Source organism: Thunnus albacares, chromosome 20, assembly GCF_914725855.1.
Source record: "Thunnus albacares chromosome 20, fThuAlb1.1, whole genome shotgun sequence".
NCBI lineage: Eukaryota > Metazoa > Chordata > Actinopteri > Scombriformes > Scombridae > Thunnus > Thunnus albacares.
This window is the reverse complement of record NC_058125.1, coordinates 7852221-7878782: the sequence shown is the minus strand read 5'-3', so window position 1 is coordinate 7878782 and position 26562 is coordinate 7852221. Positions and strand designations below refer to the sequence as shown.

General features: G+C 39.8%; 2 protein-coding genes across 4 annotated transcripts; one reads left to right on the top strand and one right to left on the bottom strand.

Moving 5' to 3' along the window:
* The first annotated feature begins 64 nt into the window (after positions 1–64).
* zdhhc16b (zinc finger DHHC-type palmitoyltransferase 16b) lies at positions 65–10746 on the top strand. 2 transcript variants are annotated; one of them, XM_044338587.1, is made up of 10 exons: positions 65–369; positions 4192–4510; positions 4582–4776; positions 5969–6057; positions 6231–6259; positions 6410–6543; positions 6897–6982; positions 7082–7205; positions 7411–7481; positions 8294–10746. In XM_044338587.1, the coding sequence occupies exons 2-10, from the start codon at positions 4241–4243 to the stop codon at positions 8394–8396; spliced, it is 1101 nt and encodes a 366-aa protein (XP_044194522.1). In that variant the 5' UTR covers positions 65–369; positions 4192–4240; the 3' UTR covers positions 8397–10746. The 2 variants fall into 2 exon arrangements, with proteins under 2 accessions (XP_044194522.1, XP_044194523.1); XM_044338588.1 differs by having other exon boundaries at positions 4188–4510.
* Positions 10747–11549: 803 nt separating this feature from the next.
* mms19 (MMS19 homolog, cytosolic iron-sulfur assembly component) lies at positions 11550–26399 on the bottom strand. 2 transcript variants are annotated; one of them, XM_044338675.1, is made up of 31 exons: positions 26185–26399; positions 25555–25603; positions 24510–24610; positions 24082–24167; positions 23737–23811; positions 23243–23312; positions 21932–22060; positions 21698–21759; positions 21148–21234; positions 20979–21053; positions 20588–20665; positions 19815–19953; positions 18874–19028; positions 18546–18624; positions 17846–17971; positions 17673–17754; positions 17406–17503; positions 17089–17244; positions 16485–16640; positions 16165–16264; positions 15649–15751; positions 15411–15488; positions 15194–15320; positions 14976–15082; positions 13829–13885; positions 13436–13622; positions 13276–13358; positions 12998–13162; positions 12766–12825; positions 12385–12485; positions 11550–12216 (listed from the first exon to the last, which is right to left on the bottom strand). In XM_044338675.1, the coding sequence occupies exons 1-31, from the start codon at positions 26273–26275 to the stop codon at positions 12186–12188; spliced, it is 3093 nt and encodes a 1030-aa protein (XP_044194610.1). In that variant the 5' UTR covers positions 26276–26399; the 3' UTR covers positions 11550–12185. The 2 variants fall into 2 exon arrangements, with proteins under 2 accessions (XP_044194610.1, XP_044194611.1); XM_044338676.1 differs by having other exon boundaries at positions 15411–15482.
* Between the last annotated feature and the right edge of the window lie 163 nt (positions 26400–26562).

Here is a 26562-nt window from a genome sequence, read left to right as displayed (position 1 = left end):
AGATGAAGAGGTTTCACTCTGGGATTATTTCTCAGTCACTGCACCCTATTGTGGCAAATTTCCTTTATCTACCGTGTTAATGTCAGCAAATGCTAAACGTAGGGTGACTGCCACAGCCAAGTTGTACTTTCGGCAACGTTATCGTCTTCAAATGTTTGCCAGCTGTTCCTTTAGATTTTAGCCCGGAAGACGTATACCCACAACTGAGTGAATCATCTGTCTAATAGACGATCTTCGTGAGCAGCACATTTCTTTGCTGCGGTTCTACAGTTGTGCAGTCCGTGGAGGTCTTTTGCGGTAAAACCTGAACATGACCTGACCGTAGTGCTGCTGCTGCTGCTGCCTTGTCCGCCCATTTCACCTGACCAGGTATAGTATGTCAATGTCAAGTTTGGTCCGGGTGTGTGTACGGTGTTTATTAAAACGGCGGGTTGAAGGTTGCTGGAGGCAGCTAGCGGTTAGCGAGCGTTAGAACATGATGTATTGTTATAATTGGGAGGAGTGCTTTCACTTACTGTTACATACTGGCTGACTGTCAATATTGTATATTTATTAGACAGGATAATATAATTCAGTCGTACGCAGGAGTGATGTTTTTATAGCTAACAGATTTGATCAAACACTCAATATAATTGGACAGTATGTTCTGTCTGACTGTTGGTGCTTTCACACAGTATTCAATCCTAACTATAGGGGTGGAAATGATCTGTAAAAATCATCACTAATGTCAATATAATGACCAAATAGAGGCATTTTGTGTTCATTTTACTCAGCGAGAACTGTAGGCGCATTACTGTAAAGTGGCCTTTTAGACTGTGAAAATCATTATTTAAGGTTCAACCTCCTGTTTTCATATTTATCTGCTGAAAGTGGAAAGTTTCTCTGTGCTCATTAAAAATCTGATTTCAAGAGGAGGACCTACGAACAGGATTAGTGACATCACAACTAATTTGAACCCAATCCTGGTCCAATATTCAACTTAATGTGATGGAAACTTGAAGCCTCCAGTGCACATATACTAAGAATCGACTTCAATGAAGCATGAGACGTCTTTGTGTTCAGCAGTTCAACTTCTGAAATTAACAATATTTGCATATTCATGCAAATATTTGCATATTCATGAAATTTTTAATGAGGGAGAAGGAGGAAGGAGGATATGTCATTTTAAGGATTTTAACTAGGTAATTATATATTTTTTTGTGGGGGGAAAAAACCACATCAGACACATTATTGTTCCAAGCAGAGTATTTTTATGTCTCAATACATATCAGATCATTAATGTTACTTCAGTTGGATGTTTGTTTGTGCAGAATGATAAACTGTATGTTCAAAATTTGAATGATTTTACATTCATCTGCTGAAGGGGGAACGTTTTTCTGTGCTCACCTTTAACCTGAGTTTAAGGCATGATTTATGACATAACAACTAATTTGGAGGCAGTCCTCGTCCAGCAATCAATGTATACCTATAAGTGGGATGTGTGGCTGAGAATAGACTTTTTATTGAAGTATGAGACGTCTTGCATCCAGCAGTTAAATATTAGCATATTCATAGATTCTGAATTTTTCAATAAGGGAGAAGACAGATGAGACAGGAGTCAGAGAAGAGTAGATGTCATTTTTAAGGATTTTAAGTAGTGATTTAACTTTTTTTTCAGAAACAAATTGTTATTCAAAGCAGAGTATTTTTGTATGTCTTAAAACAGGCTTGGAGGGGATCTTTAAGCTGGTTATCCCACAACATTTGAATTTATGGTTTATTTTCTATATTAATTGTTTAATCATTTCATATAAAATGTCAGAAAATTGTGAAAAATGCCCGTGCAGAATCTGAATGCTGATTCATTTTCTTTTTTTTTCTTTTTTTTTTTTAAATAAAGTCAATTTTAGCCTTTGTGAAGACGCTGCAGGCAGCATGTTTGCTGTATTACTCTAAATATTACAGTCAATATCCCTGAATAATCCATGAATAATTTAAAAGTGATATTTTAGCCGCATGTTGAGATCTAAAGTCTGTGTAAAAGTGAAAACTGGCAGACACCAGACAGCTTCACCCTCTGCGGCTCTGAGAGGTGAAGGGCGAAGTAAAGCTTATTACAGTGAGACATCTTAGGCCAGCAGGTTGCCATAGAGACTGCGGTGTCCTGCTGCGTGCCGCTCTCTCATGTTCTCCCTGCCAGGTACAGAATATGGAGATGAGTTTTATGCCTCTTACAGACGTTATTTTATGAGCCGACAGCTCGTCTGTTCGGTGAGCAGGGCTGTGTAGCCGTGTGTGTCTGAAAACGGCCTTCAATTGTTGTATCCAAAAATAATCGATTGTACTAAAATCTTACAAAAGTAAATTTCATTATTTAAAAAAATGTGCTTAAACTAGTAAAAGTACAATAATTTAATGGAACAAATGTCCCTTGTTAGTGTTTTATTATATATTATAGATACAGCATTTTGATGTTGTTGGTGAAGAGCTAATATTTGCTACTTTACATACTTTTGAATAAACAAAACAATATTTTATCAGCCTAACTCTAACGCTGAAAGCTGTGGGATAAGTTAGAGTAGAGGTGACAGCTCTCATTTGTACAGAAGCCGATTTCCACCAGGAAAAGAAAAAAATGATGGGGATTAGTCAATCAACAGACATTTAATCAGCAACTATTTTGATTATCCATTAATCGTCATTTTCAAGTAAAACGACGAATGTTTAGCTGCTCAGATATGAGGACTTGATGTTTTTCTTTTTCATATATGAATATCTTCAGGTTTTGGTTGAACAAAACAAGCAATTTGAGGACATCACCGCAGGCTTGAAGAAATTGTAAATGGCTTTTTTTTCATAATTATTTCACATTTTAGACTGAAAGATAGTCAGTTGATTAAATAAGTGGCAGATAAATTTATATTGGAAATAAGTAGCAGCCCTAATTGATGAATAGTTTCAGTCATTTTTCAAGCTAAAATGCCCAACATGCTGGTTCCAGCTTAAATTTGAGGATTTTCTGCTTTTTATTGTTATATATGATTGTAAATTGAGTATTTGAACACATCACATTGGGCTCTGAGATATTGTGAGGTCTTTTTCACATTTTTGAAACATTTTATAGACTAGCCTATATTAAGATTAATGAAATAATTGAAAAAATAATCAGCAGATTAATCAATAATGAAAACAGTTGTTCGATTTAATGTTTGGAATGACAAAAAAAAATGCTCACAGTAAGTTAAAATAATGAGATACTAAACACAAATTTTAGACTTAGTATCTTATAATTTTGACTTTTTGTCATTCCTAACTTCTGTTTTTTTTATTCTCCTTTTCCTGGTGAACATTTGTGAGCAGCAGCTGCACTAATGCAATAAAACAATGTCATGATTTATTAATGTTGCACCTTTTAATTAAGTTGGAATGGAAAACCCATTAGTGTCATCATCTGCAGCATTGACAGATGGGACATGTGTCACATTTGCTGTTCATTGTCAGGTTTTTTGAAAAATCATTTATGAACTCACAAGCTTTTTGAAAATATATGTGTGAGTACAAAACAGTAATATACTGTAGACCGGAGTTCACGGTTCTCACCACGAGAAGTCTGCTTTAGGTCACTGATTAGCATCTCTCATTATTAATGCCATCCAATTTTGGAGAGTCTGAACAGTCTTATCTGTGAAACCAATACTCACTTTCATGAAGTGATGCCCCGGGATCAGGTTGCCCCTTTATTTCCTCCTTAAGACATTCATCCCTTTACATTCCCCCCGGATAGAGTTACCACTTTGCATCTCCCCTGCAAGTTTCTAAGACGTTTTTTTGGCGTGGAGATGTTGATTTGCTGTGAATTATTAACAGGTGGAGTTTATTTGTAGGGGCTGATGGGTGTAGCTCATTACCTGATAGCCACTGTCCTTGTTCTCTTTGACTGACATGTGTCACACAGAGGATGCTGTCACCGAACTCCAAGTGCTTTAGTGCTTTCTAGGAAAGAGAGGGCTTTCTAGGAGTGGTCAGCTTCTGCCTCCTGTTTGTTACCTTCTCCTGCGCACGAACGCACCGGCAGCTTTTACAGCTCAGGAACTTGACAATGGAAACTTCAGGCATCATCAGGCTACGCTACGAGGAGCTGCTGTTTTACGCGGCCTGCGTTTGTAACTGTTGGTCTGTGTGTTTGTGTGTTTGTGTGTGTCTGGAAGGCAGAGTGTGTAGGAGAGGAGGAGGAGGAGGAGGAGGAGGTGGTGGTGGTGGCATGCGTATGGGCAGCAGCTGGAGGTGGCAGCTCTCTCGGGCCATGCGACTAGCACTGCGCTGGTGCCGGCTGTGTCGTCCGCTGAGAGGGGGCCGAGGCTGGGGAGCCAAACCGTGGCTCAGTGGCAGGTGTTTGGAGCTGTGGAGCTACAGCAAGCTACTGCTCAGATCACTGTATTTCAACAGCCTCAGCAACTCTGACACACTGCTGGACTGCGTGTTTGAACCCGTCTACTGGATTGTGGACAATGTTACTCGCTGGTTTGGAGTGGTGAGTAGGTGGATTTCTCTTCAGTTTTCTTTTCTCTCTTAACTCTTTACTCACCGTCTCTTCTCTCTTAGGTGTTTGTCTGTCTGGTCATCCTGCTGACGACCTCAGTTTTAGTCATCGTCTACCTGTTCGTCCTACCCATTATTCTCAGCACCTACCCTGTGTACTGGGTCATCTGGCACCTCTGCTGTGGCCACTGGCTTCTTGTCATGGTGGTCTTCAATTACTACAAGGCCACCACCACCTCCCCAGGGCATCCACCCAAGGTACCAAACTGTTAATCGGTTAACAGGAAAATCAAAATACAGACACAGTGTAGCAAGATGTAGAGTATACTGAGAATGTCAGATGCAGTTCAATAAAGGGACTCTAATGCAGAATTCTGACTTTAATCAGAATAGAATTCTATTCTAGAATAGAACAAAAACTATCACAATCACATTCTAGAATAGATCACATACTGCCACAATCACGTTCTACAATGGAACCCATGTTCTAGAATGGACTATATAGCATCACAATGACAATCTAGAACGGAATACAACATCACAATGGCATTCTAGAATGGAACACATAAAACAATGACGATCTAGAATGAAACATATCACAATCACATTCTAGAAGGGAACACATACTATCACAGTCACATTCCAGAATGGAACAGTTAACCTCACAATCATATTCTAGAATGGAACATATCACATTCTACAGTGGAACACATACTATCACAATCACATTTCACATTCTAGAATGGAACATATCATGTTCTAGAATGGAACACATGGTATCACACTCACATTCTAGAGTGGAACAAAAAACCTCAAAATCACATTCTAGAATGGAACATATATTCTAGAATGGAACACATACAATCACAATCACATTCTAGAATAGAACAACTAACCTCACAACCACATTCCTGAATGGAACATATGTTCTAGAATGGAACAACAAACCTCACAACCACATTCTAGAATGGAGCATATCACGTTCTAGAATGGAACACATACTACCACATTCACATTCTAGAATGGAACAACAAACCTCACAACCACATTCTAGAATGGAGCATATCACGTTCTAGAATGGAACACATACTACCACATTCACATTCTAGAATGGAACAACAAACCTCACAACCACATTCAGCAATGGAGGGTATCAAGTTCTAGAATGGAACACATACTGACTTTTTTCTTAGAAGTCTGAGATTTAAGTCAGAACTCTGAGAAAAAAGTCAGAATTCTGACTTTAAACTTAGAACTCAAATACATTTTTCACATGTGGGCCTAATCCTCTTCTCTAATGTACAGCATGTGGTTAGATATCTATTAAATAAAAATCCTCTGCTTTCCTGGTCTTTACTGCCACAGTAAAATGTGAATTTTTACTAAAAATTTGACTTCAATGTGACAATAATACATCCTCTCATCTTTGTGTTTTGTTTGTTTATTTTAGGACAAAGTTCACATTCCCTCAGTGTCCATTTGTAAGAAATGTATCACTCCAAAGCCGCCTAGGACGCACCACTGCAGCATCTGCAACACGTAAGACTATCAAATTATTTTCAAGAGCTGAATTTCTTTTAAATATTAACCCTTAGTGTAACTAGTAGCATTTGTTTTTGCAGAAATTTCTGTACCATTGGCCATTCATTATGTTTATTTTTCTTTCAGCATAGATTGTTTATTGTTGACTCTCACCTTGGGTTATATTACAGGTGTGTTTTGAAGATGGACCACCACTGTCGTATCCTTTTAACAAGCAACATGTTTAAAAAAAACAACAAAAAAAACTCAAAAGAAAATGCACAAAATGAATTTTACTACTTGAATTTTACTGATTTTGAAGTGTTTTTAAATTCCCACTTTGCACATATTGAACTGAACGTGTTCCCAGCTTGGTTGAACAACTGCGTGGGCCATTTCAACCATCGCTACTTCTTCTCCTTCTGCCTCTACATGACACTGGGCTGCATGTACTGCAGCATCAGCAGCAGGGATATGTTTATGGAGGCCTACAGTGCTGTTGAGGTGAGGCGGGATGAATTCCTCTCCTTGTACAGTCTGTCCAGGAGGAGTAGTGATGTTTAGTAGCACCTGCTAGACGGTAGTAATCTTCGCTCTCTGCTCTCATATTCACCTCTGATTCAGGATGCTCTTATCTCAAAGGTGATTGTGTGCCAGCTGATAAACAAACAATTCTTTAAATTAGGTTCAAAGTTTGGAAGTCCTCTGCAGGCAAAGATCACTTTTTAACACACCCATATTGTAAGCACCCTTTTGATCCTGAGCCAAAAAACCTTAGAAAGCAGTGAGATAAAACCTCTTCAGGTTAGCTCACAACTCCATATTTTTATATTTACTCCATTTCTTGTCCCCCTCAGACTTACTATCAGACCCCTCCTCCACCCTTCACCTTCAGAGAGACGACTGCCCACAAGAGCATCATCTTTCTCTGGGTACTGACAAGGTAAGGAACACTCGGTCACTCGTGTGCCTCCGTTTTAAAATCAAATGAAGGAACAGGTCGGGTTGTGACGTGTCTCCAACCACCCCGATCTCTCTGCAGCTCGGTGGCAATAGCTCTGGGAGGGTTGACCCTGTGGCACACCTTTCTCATCAGCAGAGGAGAGACCAGCGTGGAGCGCCACATCAACCGCAAAGAGACCAAAAGATTAAAAGCGAAGGGCAAGGTTGGTACTCAGTGTTGGACTATTGTTGGATTTGGTTTATATATACATGACTGCTTTTAATGCTAGACAGAACATATGAAATAGTTAACTTTAGGACAAAAAGCTTAAATTGTGTTGTTAATTCTGCATATGTGAAGTGCAAAATATAACTCCAATTATAGCTACACAGGAATGGCCATTAATGTTTCTTCTGTTTTGAATGCAGGTGTTCAGAAACCCGTTTCACCATGGTAAAATAAACAATTGGAAGATACTGTTTGGTGTGGAGAAAAGGAGGTGAGTTCAGTTCTGTGTTTTCCTACATGGTGCATGTTATCATGCTAAACTTTCCCAATCCAACCACAAGTGGCTTCATACTGTATTTCAAAGCATTTTCACCCTTTGAAGCTGCTGCTTTAAGTCTTGGGGAGGTTTCAGTCTCACATCAGTGTGTTTGCATCCCAGGTATTCCATTTGGATATGGATTATTATTATTAGGTTTTTCTTTTTAAACATCCTTGGAGCCTCTTTAGCTTCCGACCTGTCAAATGTGAAAATATTCAGTTTTTGACATGCTCAAGTTTTGGTGGATACTCCTGTTTTTGCAGTTTGAATAAAACATGATTTTAAGCAAAAATACATAAAACTTTAATGGTGACTTGTGGAGTCTTTGACCACTAGTAGCACTATGGAGCACTGTTTTTACAAGTGGGTCCCACAGGCCAAGAAAAGTATTAATGTTCCAACAAAGGCAGTGAAGAAGAAGACTGCTAGCTGGTAAACATGGATGTAAACAATGCATAAGTCAAAATTTGAAAAAGTTTAATTTTTGCAAATGTTTGAGGGAGGAAGTGCACTCCACATGCTGGTTAGACCTCCAGGATAAACACAATGGGAAAAACTCCACATGGCACCTTTTGTCCATAGAAAGTGGTATAATCTTTCATGCACCAGTACTACAAGCATACAGGAAGTGACTTAACCAATAGATGAAGTGACATTTTAAATTTTCCATGTGAAACATAAGTGAACAAATGTGTGAAAGTAGTTATAAAATGTCCTTTATTGTTTCCAGCCAGATTTCAGCTTCTTTGTTTTCTGTTCCTTAGTCACTGGTTGACGCGGGTCCTCCTGCCCTCCAGCCACCTTCCCAACGGGGACGGCATCTTGTGGGACTGCACCTACACCAGAAGAGACCCCATGGCCATCTGACCCTCACGCTTTAACTCTTAACCATATCAAAAACCTTTAACCTGCATTTACACTACAAGCAACGTGGCTGATGTGTCACTGTTGTGACCAGCGAGGGGTGGTACATGAAGCTCTCACTGAGTCTGTCGTAGTCTGCTGCTACAATCACTTGATAAGGAAAAAGAAGCTTTGTAGTCACACAGATCAACATTTTCTTGCTACATTTTAGTTTTACTGCTAGAAATATGAACCACACATACATCAAGAAACCTTCATCCTCTTAGATCAGTTCTCATTTCCCAGACTATTGACCTTGTAGGTGTAATTGCACAGCTTTCCACCAGCTGACATCATCCTGCGACTGCAATGCTGTTGATTAAACTGATTTATAAAAAGGTGCTGCTGGCCAGCATCTTTTTAAGCCCAGCCCTTTTTCTCCTTCACACGACTTTGTAAAGGCTTGACAAAAAATTTTGTGCATTTTTCTGGGCTGCAAATTTTGCACCAACACTACAGCCTCTTACAACAAGTGTATAAGATGGAAGGACGAGGCAGTATGGAAGACAATGGCTGACTTTATAAAGGCTCATTGAGTAGTGACGACACTGTAGCTGGTCAATAAAGGTGCTATGGTTTGCATTTTTAAATGTCAATAATAGCATACTGTAATCTGGTACCTGAAATATAATAAATATCAAATTAGGCCACATAGGAAATAATTAGTAGCTGCTGTCTTGTTCCAATATGTTAATAATTTTGTTTTAATTTAACCACGCTAGTGATGTGGCTCAGTGTCAGTCGGTTGGGAGACTGAAACAACTACGGGATGGATTTTGTACAGACATTTATAGTCCCCAGATGATGTAACCTAATGACTTTGGCGATCCCCTGACTTTTCCCCTAGCGCCACTATGAGGTTAACATCTGTGGTTCAGCATGAAATTAACAACTACTGAAAAGATTCAAGAGCCCTGGAAGATAAATTCTAATGAGCTTGGTGATTCTCTTACTTTCCTCTGGCACCACCATGAAATTGATGGTTTTGAGTAACAAATATCTTGACAACTATTTGGTGGATTGCCATGAAATTTGCTACCAATATCCAAGGTCCTTAGAAGATGAATAAATTCCAATAATTTTGATAATCCCCTAACATTTTATCAAGAGCCATCATCAGGTCAAATTTTTAATTTTGGTTTATGACTAATACCTACAAAACTAGCAAGCCTTAGCTGTACTTTGTGTTTGGTGCTAATTAGCAAATATTAGCATGCTAACAGGCAAAACTAAGATGGTGAACTTGTTAAGTATTACCTGCCATAATGTTAATATTTATCTTAAAAGCACCTCAGTGCCAAAGTACAGCCTCAAAGAGCCGTTCAAAGTTAAGACTAAATTTCCCAGAAGCCCTGCTTGCTTCTTGATGCCATCAACGGCTATCTCTCTCCAAAGACATAATGATGAAGTACTTCTTTTGCCTTTTACAACTTCTACAATCAAAAGCCTCTGGAAACTCTGTATCTGTGGCCTCTTGAGCTTCATGTCCTGCAGTGGAACAGTGCTTTACTGATTTTTTTGGCGGATGATGACATGCTGTAACATGTAGATCAGAGGCAAATAGAGGTGACAGTCGTCTCAGGAATGGTCTCATTTGTTTACAGTTATAAATTGCTTATGATTCATTGATGATAAAAAGCAAAACATAGCACCTTTTAATAACTGACACTTGACCCTTGAAAAGATATTTAGTCAGGGATCAAAGCCTGGACTGACAGGATATCCTGCACTCTTATCCATGATAACTTAATGTGTCTTGAAATGAGGACAAATCCAAGTTAGTTCTCAACATATTTCCAATATACATTTCTATTTTTAGTTTTCTGTACATACCCTAATTATTTATATGGTCATTCTCATAAATGTGGTTTTAAAGTTTACTACTCTGCATGTTTAATCCTACAGTGAGGTATTTCTCTGTGTTGTGGAGACACAGAGTACTGACATGGAGAACCACTGATCTGAACTGATGATCTGGTGCCAAAGAAGAGCGAAAAACCAACAGCTTGATCCACAGCACTGATTTTTATCATCTTTAACATTGTTGTGTGCCTTGTTGAAATGTCCAGCCTTTAAATTAAAAGACACTTTAAAAAAAAGTGATACAAGGCACTGTGAAATATATAACTCCCGATTTTTAATTCCCTTTCAGACTTTTCACCCAGACATGTTCATACCAATATCTTAATGATGGATGAATTGTGGTTGCCATAGAAACATGACATACAGCTGTGATATGATTTGTAACCAATGGGAGCTGTGCTCTAGTTTGATTTGAATTTTTTTTTTTTTTAAATAAAATAAGTGTTTGATACTTCTTGTTTTTGTAGTGTTTCATTTAACGATTGAGATTTAACACAAAAAAAGACATTAAACACATTTTGTATAATTACAAAGAAGTTTTAATGACATCTTAAGTTAGACATTTTAAATAGTCTATTTCCTTGGCATAAGTTGATGTGAGGTCCAAAGTCAGCCAACCTTAATGAAATGAACACTAACTATGATGAAGCGTCAATATTTGTTCAAATATTGAGTGAATACAAGGCGGATGTTTGACATACTGTTCACATAATTTACAATCTTAATCCATTAATGAACATTAACCTCAACATAGTTATTTAATTATGTAAAATGAATATTAAAATGTCACTCATGTCTGTGGAGTGCTTGATTCGTGTCACCCAGTGAGATACCGGACGACAGTTGGCACATCCACATTTTCCCCCCGGTCACACTCTGATCCACCCGGCTGGTGCACCAGAGCGACACAAATCGAACACATCGTTACTGCTCAGTTACACATTCGTCCTGATGAGAAGATAAAAGGCTATCGAGGCCTGCTGGGTTCAGTGCTGCTCAGAGGTTTGGTTTGGCTCTAAGTTCACATCTTTACATGCAGTTGAGTGACGTTCACAGCAGGCCACATTCTTAAAATTGGTCAAAAAGTTTGGAAAAGAGAAACTTCAGCCACCACAGTTCAGGAGATCACTCCAATGCTCCGCTCTGAGCGAGAACGTTTGTGCTGTAACTTTCTCTCTTTGTATAGGAGGTAACAACTAATCCAGTTTATACAGATTATAAAAATCTTTGCAAAGAAATATAACTTTTTATTGATTCATCGATTAACTGATGAGAAAATCCAATTATTATACTTGGTTATTTATCAAGTAATTAACCAATGAAAGAATTTTGAAGGTTTTATCTATTCTGATCTGCAAAGTATAAAATCTAAAGATAAAACTTCAGGCTCTGATAAATTTGTAATGTACTTTCAAATTCTGCATGTTCAGCCATGAAACACCGAACAACCAAAACCTCGACATGACGTTTTCTCCCATACGTAGTGAGAAAAACAATACTGAACATGAGACGTGTTACATATCAACAAACTGGTCATTTTCAATCTTTAACTTAAGACAACGCTCCACAGTCAGTCCAGATACACTCATATTTGTGCGTTCATGAAGATACAAGCAGTCATAACAGAAACATTTCAGTAAGCGGGGGGGGGGGTTGGTGGGGGAGAAGACAGAAGATGGAGGAATTGCGGTTGAGTAGGAAGGAGGGTGCTGAACAATCCACAGAGAAGAGGGGGAGCTGTTGTGGGGACTGCACAGCTTTGATACTGGGTACCTGCTCCTGGAGTGAGTTTCCCCATTTCTCTTTGTCCCTTTTCTCATCTCCCTTTATTCTTCCATGTCGGGTGGAGGCTGGAAGGTAGGAGACTCGGGTTGTGTTTGAGGTGCAAAATCACCTTCCACCAGGACTTCCTAAGAGGAACCTGTGAGTAAAATAGGTAAGGTAAAGGTAAAAAGGTACACAAGCACTGAAATAAAGAACTAAATGGTGAAATCTGTCATGACAAATGTGATATAATGTGATTTCAAATGTATTTAGCATTTTTAAAAATTTCTTTTGTTGGTCTTAAATGGCAGCAGCTGATTCTTACCACTCTCCTCGTGCCTGAACCGCCTCGCTCCTCACCATTCTCTTCTTGTCGTCCAGAGGTCGGGCCAAAGCTCGCAGCACCCGAGCCCGAAACGGCAAGATCTGAAACACAGACAGGTGACAATGCAAAAACAATAAAAAAAGAATTCTGTTACAGTTTTGGAATAATAATAACTAATGACAGTAATGTTACACAAACTGCTTGAGGCAATTTCACACAGCCAGTGACATGTGACTGATCTGTAGTTTCGTCTGAAAGTGTCTCATCTGAAAGTTTCCTCGAAGCTTATTTTTACTTGAGTGTAGGTCAAGAGGCTCAGAATTTAAGAATTTAACAACAAACTTCTCAAATACATGAAACATGGACTATTTTTAATTTTACCTCGTGTACAGGGAAACAGGAAAGGGCATTGATGCACCGCAGTGAGACGATCCTCACGTTCTGCAAAAGAGAGAAACGAGAAAATATTGCAAGGAGCTCTGGCTAGTACACATGTTTATTCTATATGATGACCATCTTAAGGCTGATTAAGATATGGTTCACAAGAGCTGGTTAGTTACTGGTTATCACCTAAATACAGAGAAAACACTCTCAGGTTTGATATCTTACTAACCATGGCTGGACTAGAGGTGAGAGCCAGCAGCCTGTTGACCAAAGCCTCCAGCTGCTGGATGAGTGCTGGTGGCGGGTCGATGAGGACGGGCTCCAGACAGGACAGGGTGGACAGCTGGACACCCTGGTCAGGACATGACAGGGCCTCCAGCAGCAGTGACAGGAGCTAGACAGGGACAAAAAAAACTTGACATTAATGTTGACTATTTTTATTTGATGGCTATAATTTCTATTTAAAAATGAAGTTGCAGAGTCCACAATAGTTTTCTCTTTACTCACCGCTGGTAGTTCAGTGACTTGAACCTGCTTGGGCAGTTTATTGACTATGTTGGACAGAGCCTTCAGGTAGTTGGGCTTCTTTTCTGGAGAAGAGGCACATAATGAATAACATGAATCAAATGTGATAAAACTGAGATTTGTAAATGCTGTCGGCTGGTACCTTGAGGAGCTGCGTTGAAGCCCTGGACCAACTTGGCTGAGTTCTCGCTGAAGAAGCGCTGGCGGTACATGATGCGTACGTCGGCGTGGCAAGCGCGGTTCAAAATGTCGGCAGAGTCGCTCATCAGCAGCGAGAAGCCGTCTGCCGCCATCGGACCCAGATCGGCATCGTCAAGCAGAGAGAAGAGCTATGAAAATACACAGTGAGTTAAAATTAAAAAATGGTTAACATGGCAGCTGTGAAACTGTAACCGGAGAGAATAAAACTGAGAAAATGAACCGTTATGAAACACAAGATCAATGTGTGTTTAATAAAAGGACAGTTGCATGTGTGTAGAAGTAAATCAGACTTCCAATAACTATCGTGAGTACGTGTGCTGCTCGCTGTCTTTACCTTGTCGGTCAGTGTTGTGAACAGAGGGTGGTATCTGAGGAGCAGAGCCTTCGCAACCTGGAGACAAAGACAAACTTTACTGCACTTGCTGCATCTTGTGCTAACATATACAGTAGATCTGTAAACACACCACTTAAAGCTACTGTAAGTATTTTAGAAGTATTTCTGTTATATTTGTTGAAACTCTCTGTACGTCCCAACAGCAATCAATAAATCAAATGCTCTGACAAGTACAGAAAAAAGAATCCAGTATGTGTAGCTGGTGCGGGCCTGTAATAAGTCTGTCCAATCATTTCGTTCAGCTCAAATGAAATAATTGGCGGGATTGCATGAATTGCAGAAGAAGAATGAGAAAAAGATGAGAATAATAGAAAGCAGGATGAAAAGCAACGTGTGATCATTAGACTGTTGCCTATAGCGTGGGGGAAAGTGAACAGCGCATCATCTTAACAACACTGGAGTGAGAGACTTTCAATGGAAGTGAACTCGGCAGTGATACATTTTTTATGCATCACTGTGGCTTCAGGTCAGATACTGAGCCGTCTGGTGCTGCTTGTTGCTCTGGGACTCGGTCCGGGTCTCTGATGGACTGGTGACTGAGGAGGTTTTGGAGGCGGACGATGAAAGAGACGTGATATCGCTTGATTTCAAGCAGGGAGATGGGACACTTATTACTTTTGTGGCGGTGAGAGGGGGTTCTGTTTATCATTTACTGTTTACCAAAGGTTGTTGTGCCTTGAGAGGAAGTTGTGTGTTTGAGTGCGTGCATGTGTATGTGAGTGAGACTGAGTGCAGTAGTAAACACTGTTGTGTTGCGTGTGCTTATGAGGTGCGTGCATATGCCTGTGTTTGTCTGGTGGGAGGGGCTTAGGACAGAGCGGAGGGTGGAGAGCTGCAGGAGGAGGGCTTTATTTTCAAATTCAGGGTTTTTTTTTTGTTTGTTTTTTGTTTTGCCTTCTCCAGAACACTACCTACCCCAGCTTTAACTTGATTTACTGATTGACAGCTGAGGGTAAAAATGTGAGAAAAAAAAAAAAATTAAATCACATACATATGTGCCTTGTATCTGACCAAACATTTTGATACTTATTTAGAAAAAAAAAGTAATTAGTAGTCAATGAAAGAAAGAAACAGCAGAAACTCTTACCCAGATCATGAGGGTGAATGCTTGAGTGCGCACAGAAGAAGATGTAGAATCCAGCTCGCTGCATACTCTCTTCATTGTCTTCTCAATCAGGCTGTCGAGAGAATCACCTGAAGAAGAAAACAAAAACCATCGCAACAGCTTTTAGTTGAAACAAGATGAAGCTCTCAGATTTGGAACCGAAACCTGCGACTGTGAAGAATTCAAGGACACAAACTGACCCTGCGGTCTTTTGTTGACCAGGCCTGCAAAGCACTTGGCGGCGGAGGTGTATGACAGCGGGTGGCTACAAGTGTAGCTCATCTCCTCCAGCTCTGACAGCAGGCGGTCTATCTGCGGCACCTCCACCTAAACCACATACGCAACACTCTCAGAATACAGCTTCGGAAACATTCGTGAAGATGAAAAGCAGAGATAAGCGTTCAAGTTGAGACTCACGCTGCGAGGTAACGAACACACACAGCCCATCAGAAGACAAACCATCTGAGACTGGCTCCAGGAGTCCCCCTGCTGCTTCTGGGAAAACATTACACACCTCAGTAATCACAATTTTCAAGTAACAGTCTTCAAAGACAAATGTGTATTCTTTTAATCCTGTTATCATAAAATGAACAGTGAAGCAATGATGAAGAATGTGCGGTGACACTCATACACACAAACCCGTGTGCATACACACCTTGAGCAGCTGGATGTGTGAGGGGAAGGAGTTGTCGGGCAAAAAGGAGACGTCACCGTCCAGAAAGAGAGACACGGCCTTGGATGCCGTCTGGCCTGCCACCCTGCCAACATGACACAACAGAGAGGAAACCACACGAACCTCATGAAAAAAAAACTAAATCAAAGAGACTGACACAAAAAAAGAAAAGAAAAAAAAAGAAACAGACAGGAACTGTTGGCTAATTCACGTTTCTTGATCTGCAGGAGTGAAAAAAAAAACAAAAATGCACCTAGCAAGCTGAAAGGCAACGTATCAGACACATTTCCAGGTCTATATTTATCACATCACTTTTTTTCTGTTGATGAAGCCCTTGTGTTTGACTTTACATAGTGCATTCATTTAAGACTTCAGATTCTTCTCTTCTGTCTTCATTCCATTTTTTAAAAATATGCATATTTCCTGGTTTTGTGGCTTAGAAGAAAAAAAACTCAAGAGAGCAAAACCAGAAACAAATAACAGAGATTTTGTACTGACGTGGGCTGCAGCCTGGAGCAGGAAGTACTGATGACAGGGACCATGGCAGACAGGACCGCCTCCTCCACCAGAGGACTACGACGACCAGATGACCCCTCACCTATGAATCAGTGGGATATCAGAGACACACACAGCATGAGGTCACCATTCAACGTACAACCTGCTGTGATATTATTCTCCTTTCACTTAATAAAATTATTTGAAATTAGACGACTGGAAATCATCAATATCTAAAGGTAGAAGTTAAAGCTATTAATTGGTGAAACTGGAATATGGAATTACAATGAAATCCACAGGAAGAGATAAAAGCTTTAATTCACCCTGCAGTGCGGCCTGCAGCGCCAGAGACAGCAGGCGAGGGATGATGACGTTATGGAAGCATCTTCCCGTCTCTTCAGTGTCTTGAACCTGCTCTGCTATCCTCCGGAGGCTGCTGCACGCCGACACCACCTCCTCCACCGAGAAACCAACGCTACCTGAAACAACAAGGACTTACTGCGTCATTTATCTGAATCTTTACTTGCTTCAGTGTATTTCCTGTGTCTGTGCAACTGAGACGATGCCGTTAATTTCATCTGTTGAGATGCGCGACAACAGACACATCACCGCCTGTTATTTTGAAACTGGTGCGCTGCAGATGGGAGATATGAAGCAGCAGACACTTGCATTTCAGCATTTAATGAGTGATGTCACTGTCCTACTTCAACATCTGCATTTTATATTTGGAGAACAACTAATAGATTATCTACACCACAGTGTTTTGCTCCATGCAGCTCAAAAACTGCATTACCACATTACCCATTATGTGCTCTGTGCGGCTGTTGTATGTTTGAACATCCTTTTTCTGACTGTTTGGGAAGATTCAACATGTGATAAACACGTCTATACTTGAAGCCAGAAACCTTCTCTGCCCTGTCGGTTTACCTGTGTGCGCTGAACTGAGGACCTCCAGGAGGACAGGTGTGCTCTCCTGGACGACGGCGGGTTGGGTGGAAACTGCAGCTAGTGCGGACAAACAGCGCTGACGCACTGCATGATGGGAATGCTGCTCAGAAGCTGCTTTGTCTTGCTCCATGGGCTCTGAGCAGAGGAGAAAGGAGAGGAAAGGTATATTCATGAAGTGACAGTCTACTGTATGAATGTAGTAAAAGTAGTATTTCGGTTGATCTGCATCCAAAAAATCCTCAATGTGCTAAAGAAAAAAAAACACTTTTACATTTGAATTTCTGTTTTTCTCTCACCAAAAAACATGTGCTTCTTTAGCTCTGGGATCATTTTAGTGATAAAGGCTGTTGGGTGCAGCTCTGCTAAGGATCCAGCACACTCCACCACAGCAAGACTAGAGGGAGAAATATAACAAGACATAGAGAGAGAGACAGGTTTTATGTTAAAATAAAAATCAAACATCTGACTCGAAATTTGTCTAGAAGTACTCAACGTGAGTGCAGAATAAAACAGAAGAAGGAGAAGAGGGAAGACAGATGGAAGGCTGTCCGACGTGAGCTGACCTGACGCTGTTATCGTCCTCTGTCAGCAACAGTCTGGTCAGGTGATCTACAGCCAGCTCGATATCAGAGTCCAACAGCAAACCTGAAAGAGAGAATGTCTTTCAGTATACAAATCAAAATACTGATCAAAACAGACTCGGAAGTGATAAATCTAAGAGTTTGTTGCGTCTCACCTGTTTGTTGCGAGAGTGAGGTGAGCGCAGACGTGGCTGTGATCTGCAGATTGGCGTTAGTCTCTGTCAGAGCTGAAAACACCATGCTGCACAGAGACGGGCGGAAGGCTGAGAGCACGCTTTCCTCTAATGTGGAGGGATCAAAGACAGACAAGAGAGACAAAGACACACAAAGAAATAGATGATTTTTGTTTTAGTCTATCTTAAATCTCCACAGTCATGTACACACTGCAGCTAAACAGTCATTTTTGAAGTTCCAAAATTACAAATTATCTCTGTATAAACATATAAAAACAGGCATATGAGTGATGCAATTACATGAAACAGATGAACAACAGAACCCATGACAGCTGGTAAGTCTTAGATATCCAGATTTGATCAGGATCCATGATACAACTAAGCAATAATTCTGCAATACTGTTGATAATCTTTTAAGAAGATTATATCCTGAGGAAATAACGACATCAAGAAAGCCTGTGAGACATAGTGATTATAATCTCAAACAAATGTGGAAGTACAATTTAAAGACTAATAATAATAAAACTAATAAACTTTACTTATATAGCACAATTCGTGCGTAAAATGCAACACACACAGTGCTTCACATAAAAGCACCCATACCAATGAACTATGACATTTTTTTAAGCGGAACACGTGGACGCTGTAAGAAGAAGTCCACACACATGACCAGTTCACTCACCGTTCTCTGAGGACCGGCTGGTTTTTACTGACTGGATGAATCGCTGCACCACCTCCAGTAACGTCCGCCGATGGGAGCACTGCTCACAGAGGAAAAAGTCATGTTTTCCCCTTTATTAAAATATTATTATATCATCACAACATAAAAATACTGAAATTAGTGCCTAAAACAAGAAAATAACCTCAAAAAATTAAAGGTCTAAATGTATATAACAACAGTACAAGCCAGTAAAAATGCTATCATTAAAAAAATGCTATAATTAAATAGCTGTATAACAGGCTGGTATTAAACTTAATCAACATCTGGATGTCAAGTCTTGCTCTTCTACCTCTGCTCTGTTGTTGTACTGCTCGATGAGAGTGGGCATGACAGCAGCTGCTATGATGTGGCTCGCCCTGTTGGAGGCGCTGCAGGCGGCCTGCAGCAGCTTGGCGCTGGGCCACACAAGCTTCAGGTCCGGCTCACACAGGTGATGCTTGCAGTCTGGAACAACATCACGCGCTCAGTGAAAATCAAAACCGCTGGACATGTCTCTTAGTGTCAGACTGATATATCAAGGCTGAGTTTTATTATTGGAGAGTTGGTCGTGTTGTGTACTTGTTAAGCTGTTGAGTTGTGGGTCTTGAAGTGTTACAGTTACATTGTATTTTGAGTTTCCCAGCCAGAAAGGATAGATTTCATATTAAGGTTACTTATAGTCACTTATATGTCAATGATCTAAACATAGAAATCTATAAAGATGTGTAATTAAATTTTAAAAAATATGCAAACAACAAAGATCATGAGGATGTTTGTTGACAAATCAGTTAAACTGCTTGGTTTGCAAGTTTCCATCTGAAGTCACACTTTGGCAGAAAACCAACCGCTGTGACTGTGACTGTGAGAGCTGCTGGTTAAAACTGAAGATATGAACACTCACTGTGGTGTCAAAAAAAGATTTCCTGCCCCGCTTCACCAGCACTACTACGCTGTAGCAAAAACCACCCAAAACCACAGTCTTTGTACATATGTAGTTCATCTACACACCCTCTCTCTGACTCACTGTCACTTTGCTTGCATAATTTAAAAAAAAAAAAAAATTTAATTAATGTCTTTTCCTATTTTGATGTTTTTGTTTCATCTAAGTTTTATGCAACTATTTTTTTCTCTCTCATGTTCATTTTTTCCTCCTTCCTTCATGTTTTTCTACACTTCAGGGGTTTGTTCAACCTTCTAATAAAATGTGCATTTCAGCTTTTGAACTAAATGTGCAAATAAGCTACATTTCACCTTTAAGAACAAGTTCCAGGAAGGTGCTGAGGGAGTCCTCAGAGTCAGAGTTGAGGACTGAGCGAGACAGACAGGATGTGAGTGCGGTGAGTGCATTGAGGCCTGCAGACTCGATCCTCTCACTAGATGTCTGAAACACCTGTGATGACACAACGAGAGAGGGAATGCTGTGGATGAAAAGTTCATTTTGATGCATTTCTGGGATTGATTTGCTAGACTTCGTGTGCGATTTCGCTTCCTGCGGCATTAGGAACTCATCTACAGTCTTAAGAAATCAAGAAAAACTGCTGAATATTAACATCAGGCCAGACTTGTTTTACTTGGCTTTCCAGGTGTCAGAAACTGCAAAACACTGCTTTTGGTCATTTCCTTTAGTTGGTTTCAATTACATTCTCAATTCTGATGCTCAGCTCTTTTGTTAGACAGCTGAGACTCAGATTTTCATATATTGGAGCCATAATATGGTGCCACCTGAGTTCAAATGGCATTGTTTGCAACTGTGCAAAAATACAAACTAATGGAATAAACACTGCAGAGTTTCAATAAACTGATCCAAGTATAGATTCATTTGAATTCAGCCTTAAAGTTGCTTCTTGTTTTATAGGGTGAAGAACATGTAGGTGAGAAAAGGAACTTTTAATAGACAGAACGCTTTAAGATGTTTAGTTCTCCCCTGACAAATCTTACAAACCACATACGCACATAATCAAAACACACATGCTCTTCGTACTGCAATAATATTTTCTTTTAGTATTAATTTGTTTGAAACAAACCTCTCTGCGCAGTGACATCCACAATCCCTCCAGGAATTCTGCCAGGTCCTTGTGTTCATATTGTGACACAGAAGCAGCCTAAAAAATATTCAAATGTGGTGAGATAAGTGAGACGGTGCAACTTTTTCAGCAACACACTGATTCATCTTCATAGCTTATATAAAAAAACAATCGTCAGCCTATTGATTGCAAATACATTTACCTTAAAGATCAACATATGAGCCATTTTTGATCTCTTTTCCTGACAGTATTTTTAATAAATATAGATATTTCATGTTTTTTTTGTGGGGTTTTTTTGGCAGAGCACCCAACTGAAAACATTAAACCTTATGTCAAATGTTTACATCCACCTGTGGAACAAGATTTTTAGAGATAATTCCAGATTTCTCACCAGAGTCTGCAGCGAGTCCAGCTTTGCGCTCTGAACGTCTGAGTCCAGCTTCTCAATGATGAGAGGCAACAGAAACTGCAACAGTGAAGTAATAAACAGACAATAAACACTCTTTTAAACGCATCACGCCAAAAAGTAAAGTGTAAATGTAAACTGATAACAGTCATACCTCAGCGAATTTTGGTGTCCCGGCGAGGACGTCCCTCAGCACCTGGATGAGTTCTTCTCTGGTGATGCCATGGGGGTCGTTGGGAGGCTGGGATGGGCGGGGAGTGGGTATAGGAGGGGGGGGGTGAGGGTGAGGCAGTATTGTTCAAGAAAAGAGAGACACGCTATTAAGAAATCAAACGTCATGAATGCACCTGGACGTGTTTTAAAGATGTAATGATTAGAGTCCGACAAGGAGCTCTGCAGTTAAGAATCAGACATGTTGGGTTTGAAAATACAAAATCTCGCCTACTGTCTTATTTCAGGCAATTACACATTTTAACTAATACTTGAAGTCCAAAAAACAAATGAGCTAACCTACATCTGAAAGCGCAATAAACACACAATCATCTGTGACGTAGAGACGGGAGATGTGCGTGTGCAGACGACACTGTATTGTTGTTTTCGAGTTCATCTGAGGTCACAGGAAGTCGGTGATGACATTTCTGTCTGCTACGCTCGTTGCTTTCATCAGCTCTCAGTCTAAAACAGCTGAATAAACAAGGACTTACTGGGGTGAAGTCGATGGGGAAATAACAGGATGTCACTTCGAACAGCTCCTCGGTGAATTTACCTGAGACAGCAGACAGGAAATTAATGGGATGCTAAATAGATTCATACCTACTTGGTTAAAAATGTGAGCGCTCGAACTGTGCGTTTGGATTGTAACAGAGAGTCAGAGAGGGACAGACAGAGATACAGAGAGCGAGGCGGTATGATGTGTGTGCACCTGTGAGTGCTCTCACCTAGATCGTAACCTCGGTAGATGATGTTCTTGGCAATCTGGAAGGCTAACAGGAGGTTGCGAGGATCTCTCTCCCCGTCCATTGACTGGACAAAACCAAACACAAAGTCTGCCCCCAAGCCTTTCAGTTCTGTGGATGAAATTGGAGGAATTAGACCTGCAAAAATATCTATATTCAAGATAGCTTGATCTAATCTAGCCTGACCAGTAGGTTAAAAATCATAAATGACTCATCTTATCATATGAAATTGAGAAAAAACAAGTAAATCTTTGTGTTCTTGAAGCTGTAACCAGCAAATATTTGGTATTTGTACTTTAATTAATTACTATAAATATATATCAGTTGCATATTTACTTTTATTAAACGGATAAATACTAACATTTCAGCTCTTTTACTGTTGAATAAAACAGAGAGACAGAAGTGAGGTGACACCGTGTCATCCAACACGCTGCTGTCTGTCTCAAAACAACCTGCAGCTACACACAAACACTTCATTATCAGCCGTCTATTTGCATCCTATACACTATGTCTATGCAAAATTACTCAACTGCCCGACAAAGCACGAGGTGTGACAACTCTGTCCTCAACTCAACTCTGTCCTTTATTAGAGAGGTGGTAAAGGTCAGAGACGAGTAGTGATTACAGCCATTACTCAGCCCACTGCTGAGACTGCGTATGTCCACACTGATACGTTTTCATTTTAAAACGGCGTTTTAAAGTGTAAACCATCTCTGTCCACATGAGCGTTTCAGAAATAATCTCCATCCATAGTAACGTGCCTGATAATGCATATCAAATGACCATTCACGTACACTGGACATGCGTGTGTCGGTGTTAACAGGAAGCAGATTGTCTTCTCTGCGGTTGGTTGCTTAGTTGCAGAAAATACTACAGAGGAAGAACAGCAATGGCAAAATGTAAGACTAGAGATTTCTTTGCTTGAACAATGACAAGGTGGAACTCTGATACTTGATAGGAGCGTGACGAATCAGAACAGAAGAAGAAGAATGCTTTGTGACTGATAAGACCCGACCAGGAAGTGAACATGGGTATCTGCATCATCGTTTTCAAACGTCTCCGTTAGGTGTAAACGTAGCAAAAGTTATGCGTTTTAAAACAAAAATGTATTAGTGTGGATGTATTTCTGACTTTGAAAACTCTCTTTCTGATCTATACCAAGATTCAAAATATAAACTCCTCACCTTGCCTTTACACACACACACACACACACACACACACACACACACACACACACACACACCCTCTACCAGCAACTGCAAATCCCAAACATGCCCATTATCTGTCTCTTACCAGCCTCTCTGGTCTCCATGAGGTTGATGAGCATGTTGTAGACGCATGCTCTCTCTCCCAGCATCAGTGACTGAGGGAAAAAAAAAACACAGACCCATGTGAGCTCTTCACCTACCTGCCTTGGTTTAAAGACATGAGTCAAGTAGACTTACAAAGCATATTTAATAAGTGCTTCACAGAACGCAGAAAAACATGAACGGCATCAACACAAACTCTTACAAGTGTGGTCAAACATTGCTATTACTGTACTACTGTGCTTTTATTGTTTTTTTTTGTGGCTCAGAGGTCATTGTTCCTCACACATAAACTTAACAAGACTGTACGCTGCAACAATATTACTGTATGTACCTAATGGATCAAATTATATTCATCCCTGAAACACATCACACAGTGCCTCCTGACACAAACACACTACACTGAATATACAGTAGATAGAGGAGAGATATAAAGGATTTTTATATAAATCTTTATTTTAACACCATGTCAAGTCTCACCTGCACATGAACATCCTGGAACAAAGACCTCAGCATGGAAACAGCAGAGCCAGGAGGCAAGGTCTTACATTTTGTCTGGAAAAATGGGCCAAAGCACAAATGATTACATCTAAGTTATCGTTATAAACTAAAAGTTAGACCAAAATAATACCTAAAGCCATAATAGTATAACCCTGTACTATAAACACACAGTGTGTATGTTGATCACTGCTTTCATATGTGGAACTTTTCAAAAATGATTCTCAAACCTGCAAGCAGAAACTTAAGTTATAAACTTAACATTCAGTTAATCTTACACAATGTTCGAGATGTTGCAATCAATGCAAATGCACCACAGACACTCACCAGCGCTCTGAGCCCCCGTAAGACGGGTGGTGTGATGACGTAATGGTCCTTGAGACGGTTTTCATAGAAAGCGATGAGAACTTCCACTGTTGAGAAGAGAGACAGGGAGACACGCTGCTAAAATACAACTCTACAGAAATATGTTCCACATGATTAGCGTTGCGAGACTCCAAAAAAATCTAATTGCTGTGATACATTTGTGATACGTAAAGAGCAGCGAGGTGAACACATAAATTTGTCAGCATTTCCAATTTATCACCCAACTTATGTTAAATGTGTCATGTCAAAACTGTTATTATATATTATATATATAATTTAGGTATGAAAAAAAGGTATTTGTAAACTGATAATATCTAGAAGCAACTAAAGAGTAGAGAAGAGAGAAAGATAAGGGTATAACAAAATGAAAGAGAGTGAAAGAGGTGTACCTTCTCTCTCAGTAAGATCTCCATAGCACTCCTGTAAAACGTCAGAGAGCAGCTGGACTCCTCTGGCTCGAGTGTGAGGCTGAGAGCTAGTCAGACTCAGTCTGTGATGAGAGGAAATGCAGAAGGAAATGAAATTCGTGAAGTGTATCTCCACATGAACTTAACTGATGCCTTTTAATAGTAGTAGTCTGAAAAACCAAATGAAAATGTGACATTGCAAGTGTTTGAATTTAAAAAGTAATGTACAACAACTACACTAAAATCTTTAAAAAAAAGGCGTCATATCCAAGTCCAAAAAAAAAAAATACTATCACTGGTGGTGATATTGAAAAAAGACATGCAAAAATAATTTGTTAGATTGGTAACTTCCTCAAACTAACAAAGCCTCTCTGCCTCCTGTTCACAAAACTGAACATTCCTTCAGTATATGACATAAATATCCATCAGATATATGTGTTTATATATATAAATATTTCTCTACCATCATCATATAGCAACTCCTTCAAATTGAATTCCAAAATTCATCCATATAATAACAGACAGATTGATCATCTTCATCTTCCTTTTTAAAAAAATTAAACATGGCCAGTACTCCCTCAGATATTGTGGTGTACAGATATGGAACGCCAAAGTACATGTTATCAAGACTTCATTATCTTATAAAGAAACTGTCATCACATTTAATTAATGATGTCTAATAATTTCATGACGTATACATAGAAGGGTCCAAAAGTCTGAGACCACTTTCCCAGAATACATATATTTTCTTCTTTTTCCCTGTATTGTCTTTCATGCATTTCTTTGTTTTTATTGGATTGTTGTCTTCCGATTGGTTAGTTTTTCTACTCATTTCGTGTGCCTCTTCTAGTCATTTATTTTTTGTTGTATTTTCCTACATTATGTTAGCTTAGTGGCCTCTCCTGACACATCTCTTTAATTTTTATTATCTAGATGTTATGCAGTCTTATGTGTGTGAAAAATAAAATAAAAAATAAATGCTGTTGTTGTTTTTGCTATGGTGTTAGTAAACATGTGGGCAGCTCACCCCAGTGCTTCCACCAGCTGCAGTATTGTGAACTGTCCATCTTTGACACCTGAACAGAAAACCAAGTTTAGTGAACTGTAGCTATGTAGAGGTAAGGCAACTTAACACACACAGACACAGACACAGACACACACACACACACACACACACACACACACACACACACACACACAACTGACCTGACAGCACATGGACATAAATAAGTTATCTCTGGTAGTTATGTACAGATTAACTAGCAGCATCGGCGGGGTTCAAAGGTAGAGAGTTCATTGACAGAATGCTTTCATACGGACACAAACAGCTAACAAGCAGCATGCGCTTAAAACAGACCGGACTAGCATTAAAATTCACTATACTAATCGATGACAGTACCATAAAACGTTAAGGATATATTCACTGTGTGCAGGTACGGTCACTATATAAGCAGACTTGTGATATAACGTGTGTGTTTTTGTATTGTAAGTTAAGTAACACCACACAGGATGTTGTGTCGCTAAGTTAGCTCGTTAACCATCACGCTGGGTTGTGTTGCGCATCCTTCATTCAGCAGTCTCACCAGCGTTTATTTTTCACAACAAGCTATTCCAGAAACGTCTCGAGGAAAATATGATGAAGACTATTTTGTTTTACCTGTTGCTGTATCTTTGGCCTTGCTGTCTTGTAGCCCCGAGACAAATTCCTCCACCAGAGACAGCAGCAAGGCACTTTCATCAGCCATCATGCCTCTGCGACTCCTCTAAGACCACGCATGCGCGAAAACTTGTGAGGCGAAACGCGCAAGTGTTTTATTTTATGTAAACGTTTAACAAAATGCACCGCTAACCTACAATTCGTTGTTAAATCTAAGCACTTTAGAGTACATGTGTGTTGCTTTAAATACACGTACTTTGTGTGTTATTTGTTTTTTTCCACATGTACTTCGTGTTGAGGTTGAAATAAAAACCGCAACATTTAGTTTGTGGTGATGCCTTCAGGCACCGCCCGAATTCCCGTTATAAAAGCACAAAT

What these genes read in the sequence shown, in the direction of transcription:
- mms19 (XM_044338675.1), bottom strand. Translation starts at nt 26,275, where the DNA reads ATGATGGCTGATGAAAGTGCCTTGCTGCTGTCTCTGGTGGAGGAATTT. An exon ending in CTACCGAGGTTACGATCTAG is followed by an intron (nt 21,760 to 21,931) that starts GTGAGAGCACTC and finishes CTGCTGTCTCAG; the next exon opens with GTAAATTCACCGAGGAGCTG. An exon ending in CTTCAACGCAGCTCCTCAAG is followed by an intron (nt 13,359 to 13,435) that starts GTACCAGCCGAC and finishes CCTCTTCTCCAG; the next exon opens with AAAAGAAGCCCAACTACCTG.
- zdhhc16b (XM_044338587.1), top strand. Translation starts at nt 4,241, where the DNA reads ATGCGTATGGGCAGCAGCTGGAGGTGGCAGCTCTCTCGGGCCATGCGA. An exon ending in CACTGCAGCATCTGCAACAC is followed by an intron (nt 6,058 to 6,230) that starts GTAAGACTATCA and finishes GTTATATTACAG; the next exon opens with GTGTGTTTTGAAGATGGACC. An exon ending in GAAGATGGACCACCACTGTC is followed by an intron (nt 6,260 to 6,409) that starts GTATCCTTTTAA and finishes ACGTGTTCCCAG; the next exon opens with CTTGGTTGAACAACTGCGTG.